The sequence below is a fragment of the Lepidochelys kempii genome, chromosome 6 (genome assembly GCF_965140285.1).
Source record: "Lepidochelys kempii isolate rLepKem1 chromosome 6, rLepKem1.hap1, whole genome shotgun sequence".
Classification (NCBI taxonomy): domain Eukaryota; kingdom Metazoa; phylum Chordata; order Testudines; family Cheloniidae; genus Lepidochelys; species Lepidochelys kempii.
In genome coordinates this window covers 35,041,584-35,063,230 of record NC_136385.1, presented here as the reverse complement: position 1 = coordinate 35,063,230, position 21,647 = coordinate 35,041,584, and the positions used below count along the sequence as shown (strand labels likewise).

Here is a 21,647-nt window from a genome sequence, read left to right as displayed (position 1 = left end):
CTAGGCCCTGAAAAACCATTGATTGCAAATGAGCATATAGGGAAGAAAACAGTCTAAAGAATTTTTTTTCTCTCCTTTAGATGGATGATGAAGACACACTATTACCTAGGAAATTGCAAGCTGCTCTGGAGCAGGCTCTAGAGAGAAAAAACGAACTGATAAATCAGGATTCAGATAGTGATTCAGATGATGGTAAAATAATCTGGAAACAAGTCTTGTCTACCTGTGTGGTTGGGTGATATTGTGTCCCTGGGATCAGGAGAAAGAAACAAGGGCCAAATTTCAGAAAGCTCATCATCTCATCCCACAGCTACATTTTATAACATCAACTTACGTTTCTGAATTGGAGTTGATGATTGAGGGCATGTAGTGTAATTTTCAAAGCATGGTAATATATTAACAGCCTTTTTAAAATATCTTTTAAATGCCACAATGTACACACTCCCATAGATGTTTTTTAACCTTTTCTTAGAGACTTTGATGTAAAAAATCTAATATACAGTTAGTCCAAGTCATTTTATATTTATTTTTATTAAACTTTGCTTTAAATATGTAAAGCCACTTTAACATCTCTGAGGTATTCACAAGTGATACAAGAATTGAATCTACAATAAATCTTTTTCAATCAATTTTTTGCAAAGGTTCATTACCCTCAGCACAAAATTTTACTCTCAAGATCATTCAGAAGCATGCTAACTATCCAGGAAGAAGTAAAGTTCAAACAGCAGAGACACATTTCAGATTAAGGCCTCAAAGATTAATTTTTAATTCTGCATCTTCTGAGGGTCTCATGTGGATTTACCCAGTAAAGCAAACTGTATTTTTGTTGACTTTCAGATATGGAAGATCTGCTATTATATTGATTGACAAATTTAGTTATAACAACGAGAAGTCCTTGTGGCACCTTAGAGACTAACAAATTTATTTGGGCATAAGCTTTCATGGGCTATAACCCACTTCATCAGATGCATGTTTACTTATAGTCCAGTTTATGCTTTCCACATCCAGTTAATTTTAATGGGGAAAGGGAAAGAGAGTGACAGGGCATTTATGTGGTTTTACGTGTTGCAAATCTTTTTTTCAGATATGATTATTATAATGCTAGTTAGACTTTTGGGGGAAGAAATATTAGGTGAAAACATTAGATCCAATGCAAGTGACCAAGCAGGGACCTTGTACAGCTGCTGTTCTTCAGATGATTTGGATGTTATATTGCTGCTTTCTTTTGCAGAGTGTAACACCCTGAATGGATTAGTATCAGAAGTTTTCATCCGATTCTTCGTGGAAACAATTGGCCACTATTCCCTGTTCTTAACTCAGAATGAAAAAGGAGAGCGTGTCTTCCAAAGGGATGCTTTCCGCAAATCTGTAGCTTCCAAGAGTATCCGTCGCTTCCTGGAGGTCTTTATGGAGTCCCAAATGTTTGCTGGGTTTATCCAGGACAGAGAACTGAGAAAATGCAGGGCAAAAGGTAAGGCTTGTGATTCCCTTTGCTACTATGCAGACTGTCTTTGGGGATTAGTACACTTTCATGTTTTCACATGGCTTTAGCAATTACAGATTTATATAATGCCAAATATCAGTGCTGTAGCTAACTTTGCCAGACACAGTACCCTCTTCTTTTGCGTGCCCTGGATTAAAACTGAAATGATAGGTTTTAAAGGAATGAGTCTCATCCTTGTGACACTTCCCATCTCAGGACATGAAATTATTAAAGGGAAAAGTTGACTGCCCCACACCCTGAAATAATGTAAAGGATACAGCTCATTCATGGTTCTAGAACAGCTCTCAGATGCCTCAAATGAGGTACAAAGTAAAAATGTGGAAAAAAATGTTATATTGGTTACAATAAATATCAGCAAATAAACGGGAGTGCAGGACATGATTTAAGAGACAGAATTTGGCCTGGCCCTGTAATCCCTTTCATGTGCGTGAGACACGTGTTTGTGTGAGTAAAGACTACGGGGCTAGACTATAGGGTAGAGTCTTACAGTTCAAGAAATCTGACCAATGTAGTTTACCTAGCGAGGGTCCCCCTCCTGCAAACCCTCACTATATAGTACTATAGAAGTGTAAACGGGAAGGGACCACAGCAGGTCATCTGGCCCAGTCCCCTGCACTCAAGGCAGGACTGTGTAATTAGACCATTCCTAACCATTCTAACCTGTTGTTAAAAACCTCCAGTGATGGAGATTCCACAACCTCCCTAGGCAATTTGAGTAGTCCCAATGCTTTAGTGTAAGTCCAACTGGATAAACAAGCAATTAGCTGATGAGTCAAACTCTCAAACCTGCTAGACTAGAGAGCCACTGTGCTCCTAGTTCTGGTCCATGTCCCTAAAGAACACTGAGCAGCCTGTGCAGCAGCCAGCCCGGTCTGGGGCTGAGGCTGCTGAGTATTGCACAGCAATGCCATCTGCTGGCGACTGCCGGAGCCCTGCTCTCAGCTCAGCCTTGCTCCTCCCCCAGCCCGGAAGGCAGACCGAAAAGCTTCGGAAGGAATCAAAGGGACGCACAAGCAAGCTGGGGCGTCCCCTCCTGCATCAGGGCAATGCTGCACCATGTGGTGGTGGGGGGGAACCAGAGGTGAGGCAGGGTTGCTAAGCGTCCTGTGCAGCTAGAAGCCTTCCTAGCTTCATGTCAGAGAGAGGAGATTCCCTAAGGTATGGCGTTTGGGGGCTGAACAGCTAACGAAGAGAGCTGGAATGGGGGAGACAATGGGAGCTGACTGGGTAATTTGGGATGGATGGATTCAGAGGGGAAATTTGGGCAAGGAGGAGAGGTGGAAAATTTAATATGAGGGAAGGAAGAGAAGGAGATAACCTGCCTCTAAAGATACTTATGAATAGCATGGTTTTGCATTTGGAATCCACTTGATCACACGAAATAGCAAGTATTAAAAATTCCCAGGGAGGAAACCCCTAATATATGTTCCAAGGCCCTTCTCTTGCAAATACCCCGTTACACTGGCTCTATTTCTCTTTCCACTCCCCTGTGTCTGAAAACAACTCTCCCCAGCCTTAATCCTGCAATGAGCGCGGAAGGGATAGACCTCTGTGCCTGTTGAAAGCCCCGTTGGGGCTCCATGCAGGCACAGGAGCCCCCTTGCACAAATCTTATTGCAAAATCAGCCTTTTTGGGACAAATTCTACAAAATGGATCTGCTACTATACACTGAGCAACCTCAAACCTCATTTACTTCAAGAGCTGAAGGCCTGGAGCACCTGGATTCTGCCTCTATTTTGTGACTTTTTCAAAAGTTATGACCTAAATCACTTTGCACCTGCCAGTTTGTCCTTGTGACGTGCAAATGGATTTGCAAGATCAGGCTCTACCTCAGTTCAGGATCGGTGATAAGTCTATGTTGCTGGGTGATACAATCCACTGAGTTCTGCTCTGATTGTTAAATTACAAAGTAGATATTCTAAATGTTAAAACTGCCCGGCCAGTTTTTTAGGGGTTGAGTTTAGGCATAAAAAGGTATTAGTTTGGGTGGCAGTGTAAGAAATCTTTGTGTGTTAGAAAGCAGTCTTAAGTAGGCTTTCTTTGAAGAAAATAAAATGTTAAATGGTATTTATAGCAGTAAATTGAATTACTGTTTCAAGCCAAGCACAAAGGGCAGGAAGTTGTAATGTGAGATGGGCCCAGCTTCATTTGGAGTGCCTACATTTCTAGTTCTTGTTTTCATTATCTTTCCAAGATTATTTTCTAGGATGTTTTTCTTAGGGTTTCCACCTTTCTAACTGCTGGTAATTGGACACCCAAGGCCCCACCCCTGCTCTGCCTTTTCCCCAAGGCCCTGCTCCTGTTCCACATCTTCCCCCTCCTCCCCCCCATTGCTCACTCCTCTCCCTCTCCCCCAACCTGGATTGCTGGCTGGATCATCTCTACCTCCCCACTTCCCTTTGCCCCTCTGCTCCAGGGCTGGGACAGGAGCTGCTGCAGCCTGACAAGAAGCCTGTCTGCAGGTAGGAGGCGGCCCTGGCTGAGCAGGGGCTGGTGCAAGTTAATAATCCAGCCCCTCCCCCCACCCTATGATAACTGTAATTTTGGTGTCCAGTTAGGATTGGGGCTCAATGGAAAACATTCAGAACTGTTTTGTGAGAGTTATGTGCATAAATATCTATTTTTACCCAGGGATGCAACCAGTGTCGATTAGCCATCTTACTGAGTGCAATTTATGCTGATAATGTTGATACTTGGGCTGGGGGACAGCTGGAGTCTTGGGTTTGAAGGAAGACCTGGGCATTCTGTTTCTCAGCAAGATGGATGCTGGGAGAATCATGAAGGCAACTCATGCTGTCTTTGAAACTTTGACACGATGTCTAAGGTGGCTGATAACATTACTGATGGCAAGTTGAACTTGAGGAAATTGTTGTCCTGTTAAATTTTCTAAGAATAAACTACTGACAAAAAGGCTGGTAGGAAAGACAAAGGAAGGGGAGGAAATTAATGTAGATTGCAAAAGCCACAAATTCTTAAAGGACTCTAGAACAGGGGTTCTCAACCCCCCAACATGCTGTAAAATCTCCATGGCCCACCTGTGCCACAACAACTGTTTTTCTGCATTTAAAAGCCAGGGCCAGCATTAGGTAGTAGCAATCAGAGCAGTTGCTGGGGGCCCCCCGCTACAGGTGGCCCTGCAAAGCTTAGTTGCTCAGGCTTCAGTGTCAGCCACGGGTGGCAGGGCTCGGGGCCCCGGGCTTCAGCCCCGTATGGCGGGGCTTCCTCTTTCTGCCCTGCGCCCCAGCAAGTCTAATGCTGGCCCTGCTTGATGGACCCCCTGAAACCAGCTCATGGGCCCCGGACCTCTGGTTGAGAATCTCTGCTCTGTAATACGCTCCTGAGGTGAATGTTGAAAGAAACTGTTCAAAAGTCTTCTCTTTCTTTGTGGGCAACACAAATCAAATCACTAGATTTTGATCCCCTTTTCCATAGCATCTTCCCTCACCCTCCCTTTCACTTGAAAAGAAGACCAAACAATGCTTTATTTTATCCACTTCCCACAGGTCTCTTTGAACAGAGGGTTGAACAATATTTGGAAGAGCTTCCAGACACTGAACAAAGTGGAGTAAACAAATTCCTGCGAGGTCTTGGTAAGGGAAAACTTTTAAAGAAATTCTGAAATGCTTTTAACAAATGGTCTTAACAAAGCACAGCTCTGCCTAGATTGAAATGTGATACTCAACTCGTAGTTTAATTATATGATAGGCATTATCAAAAGAAAATCAACAACAATCTACTTATCGTTGATAATAGTAGGTTTCATTATGGTCTTTGCTAAGGAAGTCTCATTCTAATTTGAAAAAGAAACCTTACCTAATGACTGTATTCTCTCCCCCCTTCCCGCCCCCCCCCCAAAAAAAAAATCTGGAAAGGGACCTTGCCTTTTATCAGATTTGGTTGTCCAGAATTTTAATAGTTGGATACCTACATTTTTTATATAGTTGGTTCATTATATATTGGTTACAGTATGCTTTTGAAACCTTTTTAGACTAACATTCAGTTTCTCTTTGTTTTTCAATGTATGTTAGTGACTGATAGATCACATTTTGTATTTGCTGTAGGAAATAAAATGAAGTTCCTTCACAAGAAGAATTAACTCCTTTCTACTGACACATCAATCCAAAGACTATTTATGACACTGTGCTTGAGACACTTACAACCTTTCAGATTCTGGTGCGGGAAGAGAATAAGATAAGCTGAATACAGCTTTAAGTGACTGCAAATGCTGTTTGACAATGTGCCAGCAAAAAAAGAAAAGAAAAAAAGTTTATAATGACTCTTCTTTATGTATTTGGACAGAATTTGTAAATAATGTGCTGTAAGCTTTCTTTTTTAATGAGCAAGAAAAACTGTGGTAAATATTTGTATATTCCTGAGAATAACAGGTGCTTCTTTCTCTAGTATGAATTGAGTTATGCTTGGTGCAAAATGAATAGCTAATTATGTGCAGCTGACTGTCTCAGCAGAACCACTGACTTCAAAGGATGTTTCTGAGAACTACACTGATGCCTGAATATTGTAATAGTGAATGAACTCCAGGGTATATAGAGGGAGAGGTTGTATGCAAGGGGACTTGTTTTATGTGACAGAGTTTATAATTTTCTCTTGTTTTTCTACTAATCCATTCTAAAAGACAGAAATAACAGGTAATTTTGTAATAGGCTACTTGGTTCACAACAGAATTTCCACTTGGTTTGAACTATGGTCAGTAAATTGTTTTTTAATGCATTCTGCACTATGACTGCTAAATATGAGGAAATCTCAGTTCTTTGACATGCAACCTGCAATAATTAGGTACAGTACATCCTTTCCTAATATATGTATGGTTTTTAATAAACTGTGTAAATATACCTGTTTGTTTATGTTCATTGGATTCCCTCCAACATTTCAGCTGCTGTCTGAATAGATACAGAAAGAGTAAATTTGCTGTGATTTTTGTTGAATATCTTATAATTAAAGTATAAAATGAATAATATACACCTCTCTCTCTTAGTAGGATTGCTATTTCATGAAATTTATTCTAACCTATTTTCTTACTTGACACTAGATAACTCGGGATGTTACCCAACAATCTATCTCACCGTTCTGTCAATTTAAATCTGGCAACAAAATCAGCTTTCAAAATGTGTTCAGGTTTATTCTTTTGGTGGGACAATAACATACTAGTTTTGTCATTATTAACATAATGGGTTAAATGTACCCGGACGAGTAAAGTTTCATGTTGATTTTTGTAATGTTGTGTTTAAATGTCTTGAGAAGGAAACAGGTTGAGCGATGCGGACATGGAGGTGGAAAGGAATGATGATAGATGGAAGAGGGGGATGCCAAATCCCAGTCTTTGCCTTGAGTACCAGTGCAGCTCAGGCCAGCACTGACTCGATGTATGTTAGTTATATCCTTTTCTTCGCATTATCTAAGAATTAATAGCCTAAGCAGTGCAGAGGGTTTAAGTGGGACAGATGTACTGGCCTTATCCTGGCCCTTTGCACAAGGGGTGAAGTCACCCCAAATTTTCCTAATTTAAAATTATTTAAATTAATTGATCCTTGACCAATGTTAATAATATACCCATTGTCTGCTACATTGCTGTTCATTTATTATTTCAGTTAAATCCTTAGTTTCAAAGAGGGTAAATCAGAAAAAGTTTGCAAGCTTTATCAGCTAATACAAATGAAGAGATGCTTCCTCCCCCTAAAATGCATTCTTAGTGTATATATAGTTTTAAGTTTTTAAAACTTGATTTCTGTGCTTACCAAGACTGGATTTGAGGCTTGCGCAACTCCTAACCTGTCAGTGGTTCAGGTTTGCTACCAGCCTCATAGAATAAAATGGAGGGTTTATTCACTGAGAAGGTGAAGTAATTTCCTTTCCAGCAATTATGTCCCTCACATTCAATTCTAACATAACAGTTTATGTAGTGTACATAAAATGAAATGTGTATGAATCTGAAAATACCAAGTGCCTTTGATACATTAGAGATCTATTGATGTAATTTATTTCCTTTTTCACTAACAATTTCATATTGTGCTGTTTGTGGTTGCAAGGGCATCTCATCACACTGCCATATAAGATTTATCCATGACCTCGGGCCTTTGTTCTCTGAATTAGAGGTGACATTCTTGACCTTTTGAGGTTGACTTTTGCACTTTTGTAAATAAACCCTGCTAACGAATCTATGGAACAACATGAAGCATCTTCTAAGAAAATCATGGATACAGCACCCTGGGCTGGAGGAAATGGCTACCATGGGAACAGTTGTTACAAACACAAGAGAAAAATGGCCATAAAATACTCAGATGCCAGGAGGGTGCCCTATCATAATAAGGCACTTATCCTCTCACATTGAAGCTGTCTTCCTCCCTTCATCTGTGATTCAGCTATCTAGGTGGAAAGCTTACCAATTTTACTTTAATTTGCCATCTGTGTAGGTACTGTTTAAAGCATACCATATGTTGTGATACACCCCCAAATGCATATCTTGTTTCAGGTTTGGTGCCCGTATGTGAGATCAATATTGGACTCTTAAGAGGATGATGGCAGTATTGCACATCCTTCCTTGATTCTAAAATGTAGCATGTGTAAATAATACAACCCTAATGTTTTCTGAAAACCTGCCTTTCAAATCATCACATGAACAAAAAATATTGAGTTAATCATTCCCATCTGTCTGTCAGTCATTACAAAGTCCTGAACAAGGGAAAATTACTTAAACAGTGTTTAATAGTGAAAGCAAAAATCTTCAACACGAAAAATCAGATCAGATGGTGGGACTTATGTTCTAGTGCCATAAGAGATTTGTATAATCCAGAAAGTGTAAATAAAAAAATGCATAAAATCTTAACCTCTTATTGAGTTACAATAAAGATATGCAGGGATATCCAGCCTTGCCTGTTGTACTTGTCTGCAGCATTTAATATTGTCTGAGTAAATCTAATTGGTTTCTTCATTGCCATGAACATGGGACAATGGAATATGGGTTGCTGTGTTGATCTGGTGTCTGAACTGGTACGTTCTCATGAAATGTGATAAAAGGGTACTGTGATATCTGCTATGGAGTGGAGAGGGTGGCATCCACAAGGGGTCTTGGGGATTGCAATGCAGTTTCATGGTGCCTCAAGTTAGGCACCAAGAAAATCACGGGAACAACATTGTGATCCACAAAGCCAAATTAGGCACGTAGGCTCCCCATACAATGAACGGAGAGAGATAGGGCTCTAAGAAGGTGATCCACAAAAGCCAGCTCATTAGGCAGCTCCCTGCCTAAGTTAGCTAATAGGAGATGCTGGCCAGGGGTGTCTGCTGAGCTCCTCTCTTGGTGGTAAGCACCAAAGTCCAGTCTGTAAGGAGGCGTCTCACTTTGGTAGTGTTCCATGAACAGAAACCAGCTGCCTGGAGTTAGGTGCCTCAGCCACTTTTTGAGGGAATAAGTCAGGTGCCTACTTCATGCAACACAAAAGAAGAAAAGGTCTCCACCTTATTACTTTTAGACCACTGGTTAGAGCACCTGAGATGTGGGAGATCTAGGTTACATTTTCCCATCACAAAATGATAATTTGAACAGGGGTCTCCTACAATGCTTAGGAGGGTGCTCTAACTACTGAGCTATGGGATAGTCTGATGTGGGGCTCCCTCAGTCTCCTGTTGAAGCTGTTGCACTCTGGGTAAAAAAAGTGATCGGAACAGTAGCACTGGACCCAGGATCTCCCATCTCCCAGGTGGGTGCCCTAGCCCCTGTATGACAGACACATTAACATTCTCTCTCCCTGGCCCAGTGACTTTCTGTGGACAAATACTTAAACAGTCATTAGGCCAGAGAAAGAATCGCTCAGTAGCCCAGTGGTTTAGGCACCCACCTGCGATGTGGGAGAGCCCAGATCTAATTCCCCTGCTCCAACCACTCTCATTATTTACCCAGAGTGCAACAACTTCAACAGGAGGGACCGAGGAAGCTCCACATCAGAATACCCCCTAGCTCAATGGTTAGAGCCCTCCCCTGATCGGGGGGAAGCCCCTCTTCAAATGTTTTCTCCCCCTCAGCCAGAGGGCAGAATTGAATCTGTGTCTCCCATACCCCAGGCAACTGGGCTACCAACTGGGCTAAAAGTTATAAAGTGGGCACCACCTCCTCTGGCTGGATTTTGAATGTCTTCTCCTGGTTCATGAATTGCTCTAGGTCTAGGACTTAGGTGGGAGATAGGCATTCGGATGCCTTGAGGGAGACAAAAGTGTCCAGAAGCAGGAACATAGGAGCCTATGGAACTTTTACTCTGAAAAACTTAGGTGCTGAGTGAGTTTAGGCACTTACAGGGCTTGGCAGGAATTTTGTGAATTGCAGTGGAGCCAAAACTGGGATTTAGGGGCCTATGTCTGGGGTTTAGCACCTAAGTACCTTCTTGGATCCCACACAGAGAAATTAGACAAAGGAGAAGATACATGCTTGTGATTGTGATGTACGGGCAATTACTGCAGTCCACTTGGTAATTTTAGTCCAAGGTCCCTTCATAACTGTTTCCTGTTGTATCAGTGAAAACTTAGCCTGCAAGTAACAGTAGAACCAATTAGTGTTTTTATAGAACTTATGCTGCACTTTAATAGACATTTCAGGACAGATTCTCAGGTGCTTGGTTGTATACCATACTATCAGTGTACAGTGACCCTAAAACTGATAAAACCAGTCCAGGACTGATTATAAGGGGGATCCTCTTGTGGAACAACAGAGTGGGTGCTTTTACGCAACCTCCTTTACCTATTGCCAGTATAGGAGGAAAAAGGGAGTTTAATCAGGCTGCCCCACAGCCACAGATCCTGTGGTTTTGGACCCTTCAGCTATCTTCAGACTGCTTCAACTTAATGTAGGGGACTACAAACCTACAACAGTTTTGCAAACAAAATACTCATTGGAGCTATGACAGTTTGCACCAAATAAGAATTAGCCCTCTGAACTGCACTCTCTTCTGATTGCTGCATCTTAAAATCTGGCCCAGAGTATTTGATCTTCTGCCACTGGGAAACACAGGGAGTTCTCATCCGTTGGCTACCAATGGTGTCCATCCCCAGATTTACTGTTTTTTAAGGAACATCAATATTCTTAAAGCTAACTTTCTAAAATCTTTTTCCAAAATTTTCCCCCCCTTAAAATGGCACCACAAAATTTACACAAATTATTTAGAGAAACAATTCATGGTGGTTTTTCAGGTGTTCTTCAAAAAATCACACAGTAAACATTTCAATAACTAATGCTAAGAATATTGGCAATTCTGAAGTTAACATTCATTGCCTTTTAGAGAGGATGCTAAATCTGATTTTAAACAAACTTACTTGCAATCTTAACTACAAAGTTACTCTATTTCCATAATAAACTCAACTTAATAACTCAGTTTAGATCAGTCTCTGATCATAGCTGTTTTTCATCCAGATGGAAGTTGTATGATACAATACACTGGATTTTTTGGTGTGTAGGCTACAAGTGGCATCTGTCTGTTTTCAGAGCTGTCACCAAAATCTTTCAGAAAATTCCTTAAATGATACAAAAATGTGCAAGTCTTCCTTAGACAACCTTATAAATACATACATATCACAAAGAAGACACCTACTGTCCACTGGTCTTTAATGTAAGATTCCTTCCTGACCAAGCACTTTTGTTGCTGTTACATGTATTCATTTGGAAATGGATAAACCAACATGACTGACAAGTATATAACAAATAGAGCAGAAAGCTGGAATAAGAATATGCTAATCTGTTTCTTACTTTCCCTAGACAATTATGTTCATTTTAGTAGCTGCATGCAATTCCCTGTCATCTTTTATCTTAAATTATCTCTATTTACTGTAGTATCTATTTAAATTGTAGACATAAACTACTGTCTTGGTTATTCATTTTCTCTTTTCAGTTACATTTCCTTGCGAACATCTTATTGAGACCGCCCTCCTGCCTGGGCCAGCCAGAGGGAGTCTTGCCACATGTGCTAATTTTCTTAAAGCCCCTGCTCCTGGAGTGAGGTGCTCATGGGAGACTCAGCTTGCATTGGAAAAGCACAGCAGCCCACCCTCCTGCTGGCAGAGGGGAGCATGGAAAGGGGACCCCAGTCCCCCTCCAGGCCCAGAGGTATAGCTCCCCTCCTACCCTGATGCACTTCTAAAGCTGGTGATGTTTGAGCTTTGGGGGTTGGCGGGAAGGAACCCAGCAGCGGCCTTACAGGAATTGCCTGCCCACGTCTAAAGGCCCCTCCCCCAGCCTTGCAGGAGGGACCACTGGACCCGGGAACCAACTGAATACATGGGACAACTAATGAATAACTGGGTCAGGAGTGAAGGTCACAGGTTCAAAAGTAGGGATCCAGAGGGGAACACTGAGCAGATAACCCCGGACAGCACCCACTGCTCCTCAAAGCTGTCTAGGGAGCTAGTGGATGCCACCCAGAGGAACTCTGCCCGGATGCGTGAGACCAGGGAGGAGCGGAAATAGGCCCCACAGTCAGAGCATCTCCTCATCTAACCTCCTCCACCTGGTGTTGAAGATGGCCACTTTGGCCAGGGCCAGGAGGTTGACGAGGAGGTTTTGCAACTTGGTGGGGCCATGGACAGGGTGTGCAAACAGGTGTGGGGAAAAGTGCAGCCAAAACCTCAACAGAAGGTTCTGGAGGAGCCAGAATAGGGCTGCAACCTGGCGCATTTGAGATGAATGTACGCCAGGTTCTCCCTCATGCCGCAAAAGCAGCAGGCATCAGGAATGGGGGTGAACTGCGCCAGGTACATGCCTGAGCTCATGGCTCCATGGAGGAGCCCCCAACCTATATCCCCGGTGGGCTATGAGACCAGGGTGGAATAGAGGCTGGCCCACTGGGGTTCCTCACCCTCCACAGGTGGTAGATAATCCCACCATTTGGTATCAGGGTGGGACATGAGGGTGAGAAAGAGAAACGTGTGGAGCAGGAGAGTGTATAGTTGTTTCCTTGGTACAGTTCGGAAGTGAACCGGCTGCAGGGCACACAGCTGGTTTGGACTGTGGAAGAGAGGGGACTGGGAGGGTTCGTAGGACAGAGGCCTGATGAAAAGGTCCGGAGGGCCAGGGGGGAGCGGGGAGCACCCTCTCGCAGTACCCACTCAAGGAAAACCCGAGAGGTGGGCGACAAGGCTGCCCCCCATCTCCTGGAGAACATGCAGGGGGAGGGTGGTGGGTCAGGAGATCCACCCAGTCCCCCCGTCATAGTCCAGGAGGTCTCCGATTCTGGTGGTTTCTGCCAGAACCAGCCTTTGGCACACCGAAGGGAACTCCGCCATCTGCACATGAAGGTAGGGGTTGTGTAGCAGGGGCTTTGCAAGGAGGTCTGCCCCCTCGGTGGCCACAGTGGACCTGGTCGCTGAGAACAACTTCCAGGCCTGGGAAGGTCCTGGCAGAAGACCAGCAGCTCGGAGAGATCTCGCAGAAGACCCCTCGGGTGGAGAAAAAAGAGCTGCCGGATGTATGAGAGGCAGGGGAGGAAGGCGTGTGCACACCATGCTCCGCGCCAGACTACCAGCACCATGAAGGAGTCTCTGCAGGGCCTGGGGGTGGAAGACATGGACCTGGCTGCGGAGGCAGACCTGGCCCTGGCCCTGGCCCTGGCCCTGTCCTCCCTCCTCCAGGGGAAGACTCAGGACCCCTGCGGAGACCCAGTGCAATCCCGGCCAGACGAACTCCAGAGCTACCCTCGGGAGCCGGGCCCAGGGTGTTGAGCCCGTGCCAGAGCATGGACAGGAGTCAGGACTACTCAGCAGCAGCCCCAGCGGAGAACAGCTGCCCAGGGTCACAGACCCCTTCCCGTGGGCAGCGGAAAGGAAAGAGCCCCAGGCGAACGAGTCACGCTGGGTCGGGGGCTCCCGTCCCCGCTCCCGCCTGCCCCGGGATCGCCCCGCCCCCAAGACAGCAGAGCGGGGAAGGCGCCACGGTCGGAGAACAAAGCCCCGCCCCCGCGGCACCAGCGTCAGAGTCCCCGCCTTCCAAAGCAAGAAGTCCCCAAGCTCGATTTCTCGTGAGCTTGGGGGTTGACCCGTCTCCTCAGTGAGCTCTCGCGAGATCTTCTTTCCTCCTACCACCACTTCCCCCACCTCTACCCCCTTTCTGAGATCTCGCGACACTCCTTGGACTCTTCCTTTTTCCCGGCGGCCGTCAAGATGGTGGGTAGGAGCGCGAGGGGCCCAGCTTCCCCCAGGCCGAGCTGCCGGTGGGGGAGGGGTTCTCGCGCCCGCTTCGGCCCCGGGCCTCCGCCAGGCAATACACGCCCCAGCTGGGCGGGGAAGCGGGCCGCCGCCAGCGAGCTCTGGGCTGGCCTGCGGGTTAAAGCCGGGCCCGACGGGGAGACTCGAGCAGGCGCCTTCCTGAAGCCAGGGTGCGAGGAGTTGGGCCTGGGCCTGCGGGCCCGCTCCTGATCCTCCCCTACGAAGCGGGCACGTAGCCGCCCCGTGCGCGCGGTCCCGGCCCGCGCCTGCCCAGAGAGCCCGAATGGGGGCGGCGGGAATTGGTCGGGCGCGTGGGGACTCCTCTGGCTCTGCCCCGCCCCAGCGGCCCTCAGCCCCTTCCTACTCTGTACCCCGGGAGCCACCCCCCACGCGCGCAGCGGAGAGCCTAGCTAGGGAGAGCCTAGAACAGGTGCCTGTTCTGTTGTGGCAGCACGCAGAGGCCTCAGTCAGGGTCGGGGTCCCATTGTGTTAGGTGCTGGACACGTGACAGACATGGCCCTTTCCCCAGAAAAGGGCCAGCCATCCACACGAGGCTTGGATTGTCCTCTGCTTATTTGTTTCCCACTCTTGTCGCTTGCTCTACATTTTTATTCATATATGTACTGTGGGTTTTTTTTGTGTTTTCCTAGCCTTCTAGGCTAAGGAAGACCAGGAAGCTGAGAGGACACGTTAGCCACGGCCATGGCCGTATTGGTAAGTGAGGAGAATGGTTACTAATATGCTTGTCCTGGAACTTAATGAATGGTAGCTCATTTGATTTACAGTGTGCCCGGTAAGTATCACTATTTAGAACATCAAGGAAGCAATATAAGAGAGAGGTTCAAAAATGGTCTGGTTAATGGTTAGACATAACCAGTTCAAATCATATATTTCTCTGTATAATTTGTGCTCATTGACTTGCTTTAAATCAACTCCAATGATGACATAACGTTCAGTAGTGTATTCAGTAGTACATGTTGTTTTTCTTGCATCACAATACCTTTTAAAACTTCTTCTAGGTAAACACAGAAAGCATCCTGGCGGCCGTGGAAATGCTGGGGGTATGCACCACCACAGAATTAACTTTGACAAATAGTAAGATGTACCATCTTTTTCCTTTAAACCCCCTCTTCTCTTCCCTGCCTCCCCCCCATTTTTGTGTAGATATTTTTTAAAAGTTACAAGGGCATTCATTCTACCATATGTAGCACATACATCATTTAGTAAAAGTATACAGACGTTGGATTTTGCTACAATACAGATAACCTTGCAAGAAAATTTAGCTGTTTTCTTTCATAGTCCTTGATATCCTTTATTAAATCTATGAAAATCCTTTTGTCCATCTGTTCTTTTAAAAGGCAAGTGCTAATAACAGGATCTCCTTTTTCAGTGAGTTACATATAGTAAAATGGCTTGTTTCAGAGCTTCTAGTGTGTATATGTGTTTATATCTTTTAGAATTTTTTTCCACAGTTAATTTAGGTTTGTAAGATACTAATAGTCTGCTCAGCTTTGATTCCACTGTGTGTATGTGTGTATATATATGACAGTAGATGACTCAAGCTCTTGCATTTCCTAATTTTAGTGGTGTGTATTGGGGAGGGTAAGACTTGTGTATCTAGACATTGCCGAGACTAGTGTCACGTCTAGACATTGCTCATTGTCATAGTTGTGCTTGAGTACTCGGAAAGTAACAACTAATCTCTGTTCACTGACTGTCACTCTTTTCAGCTGTCAGTTGGTTACTGGGTTAGTAACACAAGATCTGAATCCACATTTCTTGTACAATAAAATCTCTTCTAAATTCAGAGTTCTGGGTGCTTATGAAATATAGAATGGGCCCCAAACTATTCACAAGAAAGATGAGTTGTGACTTCAGCTATCAAACATAAATATTTCATTAATAAAATTAATTGAATTTATAGATTTGGAAAATGCACATATCCCTCAAGAATATACAAATAGCAACTTATTTACATCTGAACTTTAAAACTTTTTTGTTTTTGTGTATAATTTTTCTGTACCCTATAGTTTGTTTAATATGTATATGATAACGGTTAGTAGATAAACATAGTTTTAACTGAGGTTATATTGATTTTTAGCACAGCCAATTCAAAAGAAACTAAAAGGAATGTGGTCTTATACTGTATCAAATATTTTTCCTCCCCAGTCATCCTGGTTATTTTGGGAAGGTTGGTATGAGACACTACCATTTGAAGAAGAACCAGAACTTCTGTCCTACTGTCAACTTGGATAAATTGTGGACGTTTGTTAGTGAGCAGACAAGACTAAACTATGCAAAAAACCAGGCTGGATTAGCACCTGTCATTGATGTTGTACGCTCGGTAAGAGAGCTATTTAATCCTGTCTTCAGAATCTGTTGCTTTTAATCACTTAAAATTAAACTAAATTATGGATAAATTACAGTTCTTAGATTGTTTGAAATGTCAGGTGAAAGACCTTGTGAGCATCTGACTGAGACTTAGTTCCACTAGCATATGTGTTTTTGCTTCTCTGTCTTTCCACAAGCCCTTTTTATTTTTCATGAATTAGTATTAAAATGTTTTTCTTTAAATGAAAGTTTAGATTTTCCCATTGTTCTTTTTTTAAAACTGGTGTTTGTGGTGATGAGAAGCTTACATATTAGCTTTTAAAAGGAAATTGGAAGGTTCTATGAAGAAAAACAACTTTTATTGCTTGTTTTGGCCCACTAAAGTTGGTCTCTTTAGCACCGAGACTAGAGTCACATCCTAACATGTTTCATTGTCTTGGTGTGCTATAGTCCTCGAAGATAAATTTCTGATCTTTATTCACTGGCTGTGGTGTTTCATATCTCAGTCAGCCACCGAATCAGAGACATTCATTAGTCAGCCCCTTAGGACAGAGGGAAGCAAAAGTGTCATTTGGGGGAAGACTTAGGTTTAGCAGCATCCTTTGGGACTAGTATTTTCTGGGCTGGAGGAAACCTGGTCTATTCATGGAGATGACAGTAATTCTAGATTAACAATTTGCTCTTCATCTATTACTAATTTATATTACAGTAATACCTAGAATCCCATCAAGGGATTGGGGCCCCATTGTGTGCTAGGCTCTGTACGGACATCCAGGAAAAGACTGTCCCAGCCTGATGGAGGTTAGAGTTGGGTTGAGATCCTTCCTTTTTAGGTAAAAAGTTGGAGTGCCATAATGGGGCTATATTGTCTTGTCTACACTACACTTTTGTCAACAAAAGTTATGTGGGTTTAATTAAAATCACGATTGTTTGTCCACACTAGCTCCTCATGTTGCAGACGCACTGTTGTAGTTAGTTATCCCACTGTAGTTATCAAATTAATATCCATTATCCCACTGTGCAACTGGCCGCAGGGTGCTTTGGGAAGAGTTTGCAGTGCCTCATGGGGCAGGTTTCTCAATCCCATCTTTCCAGGGGCATCCTAGTAGCTTGTCAGCGGGGAGAGGAGAGTGGTGTGGGAGGCGGGGGAGACAGCAGGCTGACCTATCCTGAGGCAGGAGGGAGCGGCATCCTGAGGGCCACATTGGGGTGTGAAACTGTAGGGAAGGCTGTGCCTCCCCAAACAGCCTGGCTTCCACCCCGTGACTGCCCCCCTCTTAACCTCTGACCCAGCAAACTCCCCCTTCCCTCTGTTCTTTGTCCCCTGACCAACCCCACTCCCTATCCAACCACCCCTGACAGGCTCCCCGGAACTCCCATGCCCTATCCAACCCCTCCTGTTCTCTCCTCCTCCCCCCCCCACCCCGAATCTCCACCTCATCCAGCCGCCCCCTGCTCCCTTATCCAGCATACACACATAGACCCCCGGCGGCACCCCCTTACCATGCTGCTCAGAGCAGCAGGTGCTTGCAGCCCCACCGTCTGGACGGAGCCAGCCATGCAGCGGTGTGGCTGCAGGAGAGGGGGGACAGCATGGGAGGGGCCAGGGGCTAGCTTCCCCGACCAGGAGCTCAAGGGCTGGGCAGGACATAGTTTGCCTACCTCTGGTCTATACCGATGCGTTGTCGCTTTAACTTTGCCGCAAAAAGCTTTGTGTGTCTCACTGAGGTGGTTTTATTTTGTCTGCAAAACAGAGTTTTGCCACCAAAAGTAGCTTTGTAGTGTCTATACCTCCTGTTTTGTTGGCAAAAGGCAGTTTTTTCCAACGAAACTTCATAGTGTAGAAAAGGCCCAAAAGCCCCAGATCTGCTTGGATGAGGACTTTTCCTAGACCAGAAACTATGGAAGACAGCTAGCTGTAAGACTTCCTTCCAGAGATCCCTTCACAAGTTGGTTGTGAGTGTGGGTGTGCACAAAGATGGGTTTAAAGTTGCAGCACAGAATCTCATGCTCTGTTCAACTTTTTCCAGCACCTTCAGCAATCTGTGCATCATGATATAAGCCACAATCAATCCCGTATCCTTCAGTTTCAATGGAAGGGTAGTCATAGCTTTATCTCCTGGAAAGTCTGAAAAAAGTACATACTTTTTCTGGATAATAAGGAAAAAAAAATGGATTTTTAAATGACTACAGAAGTCTGAAGAATGAGACTCTCTGGAAAACTTAGCATAAATTGAACAGTAAGTCGAGTAAAACCTTGTGCTGCACTATTTTTGTTATGAGCAGAAATGTATATAGCACTCTGTTCTTTTCTTAGACTGTGAAGTTAATTATGCAAGATGTATTTGGTGAAATTAGAAGAAAAAGAAAGTTGTTGGGTTTGTGGTTGTTTTTTTTTTCCAACTCTTTCAGTTTACTACTTATGTGCTCAAGATCTGGAAAGATTCCATGTTTGTCACAACATGCAAAAATGATATCAGTCGTGTTTGCAGTGTTGTGTCCATGTTGGTCCCAGACTACTAGAGAGAAAAGGTGACAAGCTCAAAAGTTTTTTCTTTTACCAACAGAAATTAGTTCAATAAAAAAAATTACCTCATCCAGCTTGTTTCTCTATCTGTCATGGTCAAGTAGTAATTTGAATTTGTTGTAATTCTTACTGCTGTTAATGGAGTTAATCTTTCCTTGGCAGATGCATCTTCTCACTTGCATCAAAGTCCATTGATTTAGCCAAATTACACCTGTCACTGGTGTAGGTGGGAGAAAAATCTGAGTGCAGTATCTCTGGAGTTTTTATTGAAAATCTGTTTATGCTAACTTCTCTCTTGTATATTTCTAGGGTTATTACAAAGTCCTGGGCAAGGGGAAGCTGCCCAAACAGCCTGTAATTGTGAAAGCAAAATTCTTCAGCAGGAAAGCAGAGGAGAAGATCAAAAAAGTTGGTGGAGCATGCGTGCTTGCGGCATAAGTTTTGTATTTATTCAAGTTTAAATAAAGACACTATAAAATGAGTGGCTTTCACTTTGATTTATCAAAATGTTTTTATGGGGAAGATGTTTGCTTACCCAAATGTTTCTAATACTTAATCAAACTTAAGCCCTGTCCATACCATAACTTTTAACCTTTAAACTTTTAAGTTTGACATTATTGGCATGGCTGGTTCTCAACCTGATTGATATCTGTCTGCATAGCACAGATAATAGTTTTGCTTCTGCTGGCATTTTTGCTTTCTTGTAACTGGACCTTAGTCTCCTGCAGTTTGGCTAGGACCGTTGAACCATGTTTGTGTAACTGGTTTGATTGGTGGCCTGTCCTTCTAGCTCTTTGTGCTGATACTGTATTTCCCAGAATTCCCCCATTTTCTATAGAATTCTGTTGTCTCCTTCCCCCTCTCCTCTTCTCTCCCCCCACCCCCCAATGCACTGTAACATAGGTATAGAGAAATGCACAAACATAATTGTGACAGAAAAGCTGTCATATTGACACAGACTGAACTTGTAATCAGCTAAGGTGACATTGCTTCTAAGTGGGTTTACAAAACTGTTAGTTGTAATGTTGACAGCACCCCACATACTCTCTGGGGTGTTACTCAAGCACTAGTACTTCATACTCCAGTTACTTTCCAGGGTAAGTCTTATCACAGGTGCTGTGTAAGTGTGAACTCTATTCCTGTAGCACAGCCTTCATCTTTACTCACATTAAATGGGGATGGGGGAAAAAGACTTTTAAATCAATAGTCTAGGAAATGAAAGCTATCACCTCACACTGTCACAGGCATTGGACAGTTCTGGTGCTGTCCTGTGTGCAGCCTTGAACATGTGAAGTCTTGGTTTCAACATGCCCCCCTTACTGACAGTTGTTGAAGTGGGATACTGACTACTAGCACCTCACTGTGTAGAAGGTATGCCCTATTTATTTATCAGTACTACAGCTGAGAATTAGCCATAAATCTCTCAAATTTCATTGGCACAGCTAAACTCTTATTACTATACCTCATAATATATCTTCTTATCTAATAAAAGGTTATATAATCTTGCTTTTTATAGGTAGTGTTATGGGTAATTCAGTTATTAACCATATCCTTGTTAGTAGAATGAATGTGGTAATATGTACATGGCTACACTTGCAGATGTAGAGCGCTGTGAGTTAAACCTGCCTTCGTAGCACACAGGGAAAGTGCTGCAGTCTGTCCCCACTCACCGCTGACAGCACACTAGTATGGCTACCCTTGCCCTGCTGCCAGTGCTGCTGCATTATGGGCAGCTATCCCAGCCTGCAAGTGACTGCAATGTGCTTCTTGTGTGTGGGGGGTGGGGTTTTGGGGTGCTGTCTTAAGTTCAGAGCCCCCTGCTCCACCCCACCCCCCCACTCACAGCAAACATTTGCTTTTTCTGAGCTGATGCTTTGAAAAGGCATTCCTGCAGCCAGTTTCACAAGAGTGGCCATTTGACTTAAGGGGATTATGGGATGTTTCCAGAGGCTGATCAGAGGCCACAGCAACCGTTATTCCACTCACTGAAGTGGAGCGCTCTACATGCCTTGCTACTGTGGACAGGTAGTGAGTTAGTGCACCCAGGGCTCCATTATTGCACTGTAACTCACAAGTGTAGCCAAGCCCTTAGCCTTAACAGCACTAACACAGTCAACATTCTGAAAGCTAGCATGTAAATGTATTGCTGTACTAGTGCATTTAGCTCACTGCATTCCTAGGACTTCAGATCTTAAATTTCTTTGTTTCTAACACTTTAAATCACATGGTTTTATTTGTAAAAGTGACTCAAATGGGTAAGCAGTACTATGTACACAAGCAAAGAAGTTTGCTGTCAATACAGAATAGGTTGGGTGTGTTCACAATAGGGTATCAAAAATGCTAAGGAGTGTAGTTCTATGCAGTAATTAAATTGCTGCTTGGATGTGAGCCTGTCAAACTGGACAGTCTCTATGTAAAAGAATAAATGGACACAAATCAGATGTCAAGAATTATAACATTCATAAACCAGTTGGAGAACACTTCAGTCTCTGGTCATGCAATCACAGACATGAAGGTCGCTATCTTACAACAAAAAAACTTCAAATCCAGACTCCAGCAAGAAACTGCTGAATTGGAATTCATTTGCAAATTGGATACTATTAATTTAGGCTTAAATAGAGACTGGGAGTGGCTAAGTCATTATGCAAGGTAGCCTATTTCCCCTTGTTTTTTCCTACCCCCCCCCCGAACATTCTGGTTAAACTTGGATTTAAACTTGGAGAGAGGTCAGTTTGGATGAGCTATTGCCAGCAGGAGAGTGAGTTTGTGTGTGTGTTTGGGGGGGGGGGGGTGAGAGCGCCTGGATTTGTGCTGGAAATGGCCCACCTTGATTACCATGCACAGTTGTAGGGAGTGGTCACTTCAGATGAGCTATTACCAGCAGAAGAGTGAGTTTGTGTGTGTATGGGGGGGGGGTGAGAAAACCTGGATTTGTGCTGGAAATGGCCCACCTTGATTATCATGCACATTGTAGGGAGAGTGGTCACTTTGGATAAGCTATTACCAGCAGGAGAGTGAGTTTGTGTGTGTGGTTTTTGGAGGGGGGTGAGGGAGTGAGAGAACCTGGATTTGTGCAGGAAGTGGCC

General features: G+C 43.9%; 2 protein-coding genes and 2 non-coding genes across 15 annotated transcripts in view; all 4 read left to right on the top strand.

Moving 5' to 3' along the window:
* The window catches only part of DENND2B (DENN domain containing 2B), a 304,168-nt gene extending 297,813 nt beyond the window's left edge, over positions 1-6,355 (top strand). For all 12 annotated transcript variants that reach the window (XM_073347509.2, XM_073347508.2, XM_073347517.1 and 9 more), the window contains 4 exons: positions 81-192; positions 1,232-1,471; positions 5,009-5,095; positions 5,567-6,355. In XM_073347509.2, the coding sequence (XP_073203610.1) occupies positions 81-192; positions 1,232-1,471; positions 5,009-5,095; positions 5,567-5,601 (474 nt within the window). In that variant the 3' untranslated portion in view covers positions 5,602-6,355. The remainder of the gene's footprint in view (positions 1-80; positions 193-1,231; positions 1,472-5,008; positions 5,096-5,566) is intronic.
* A 7,253-nt stretch (positions 6,356-13,608) lies between these two features.
* Positions 13,609-19,042, top strand: LOC140912675 (large ribosomal subunit protein uL15). The gene is made up of 5 exons (XM_073347505.2): positions 13,609-13,661; positions 14,354-14,417; positions 14,723-14,798; positions 15,873-16,047; positions 18,871-19,042. The coding sequence occupies exons 1-5, from the start codon at positions 13,659-13,661 to the stop codon at positions 18,997-18,999; spliced, it is 447 nt and encodes a 148-aa protein (XP_073203606.1). The 5' UTR covers positions 13,609-13,658; the 3' UTR covers positions 19,000-19,042.
* LOC140913957 (small nucleolar RNA SNORA3/SNORA45 family) lies at positions 15,330-15,464 on the top strand. Its single transcript, XR_012159718.1, has one exon. It is a non-coding gene; the product is annotated as a small nucleolar RNA SNORA3/SNORA45 family (small nucleolar RNA).
* On the top strand, positions 16,433-16,564 carry LOC140913956 (small nucleolar RNA SNORA3/SNORA45 family). The gene has a single exon (XR_012159717.1). It is a non-coding gene; the product is annotated as a small nucleolar RNA SNORA3/SNORA45 family (small nucleolar RNA).
* Positions 19,043-21,647: the final 2,605 nt, after the last annotated feature.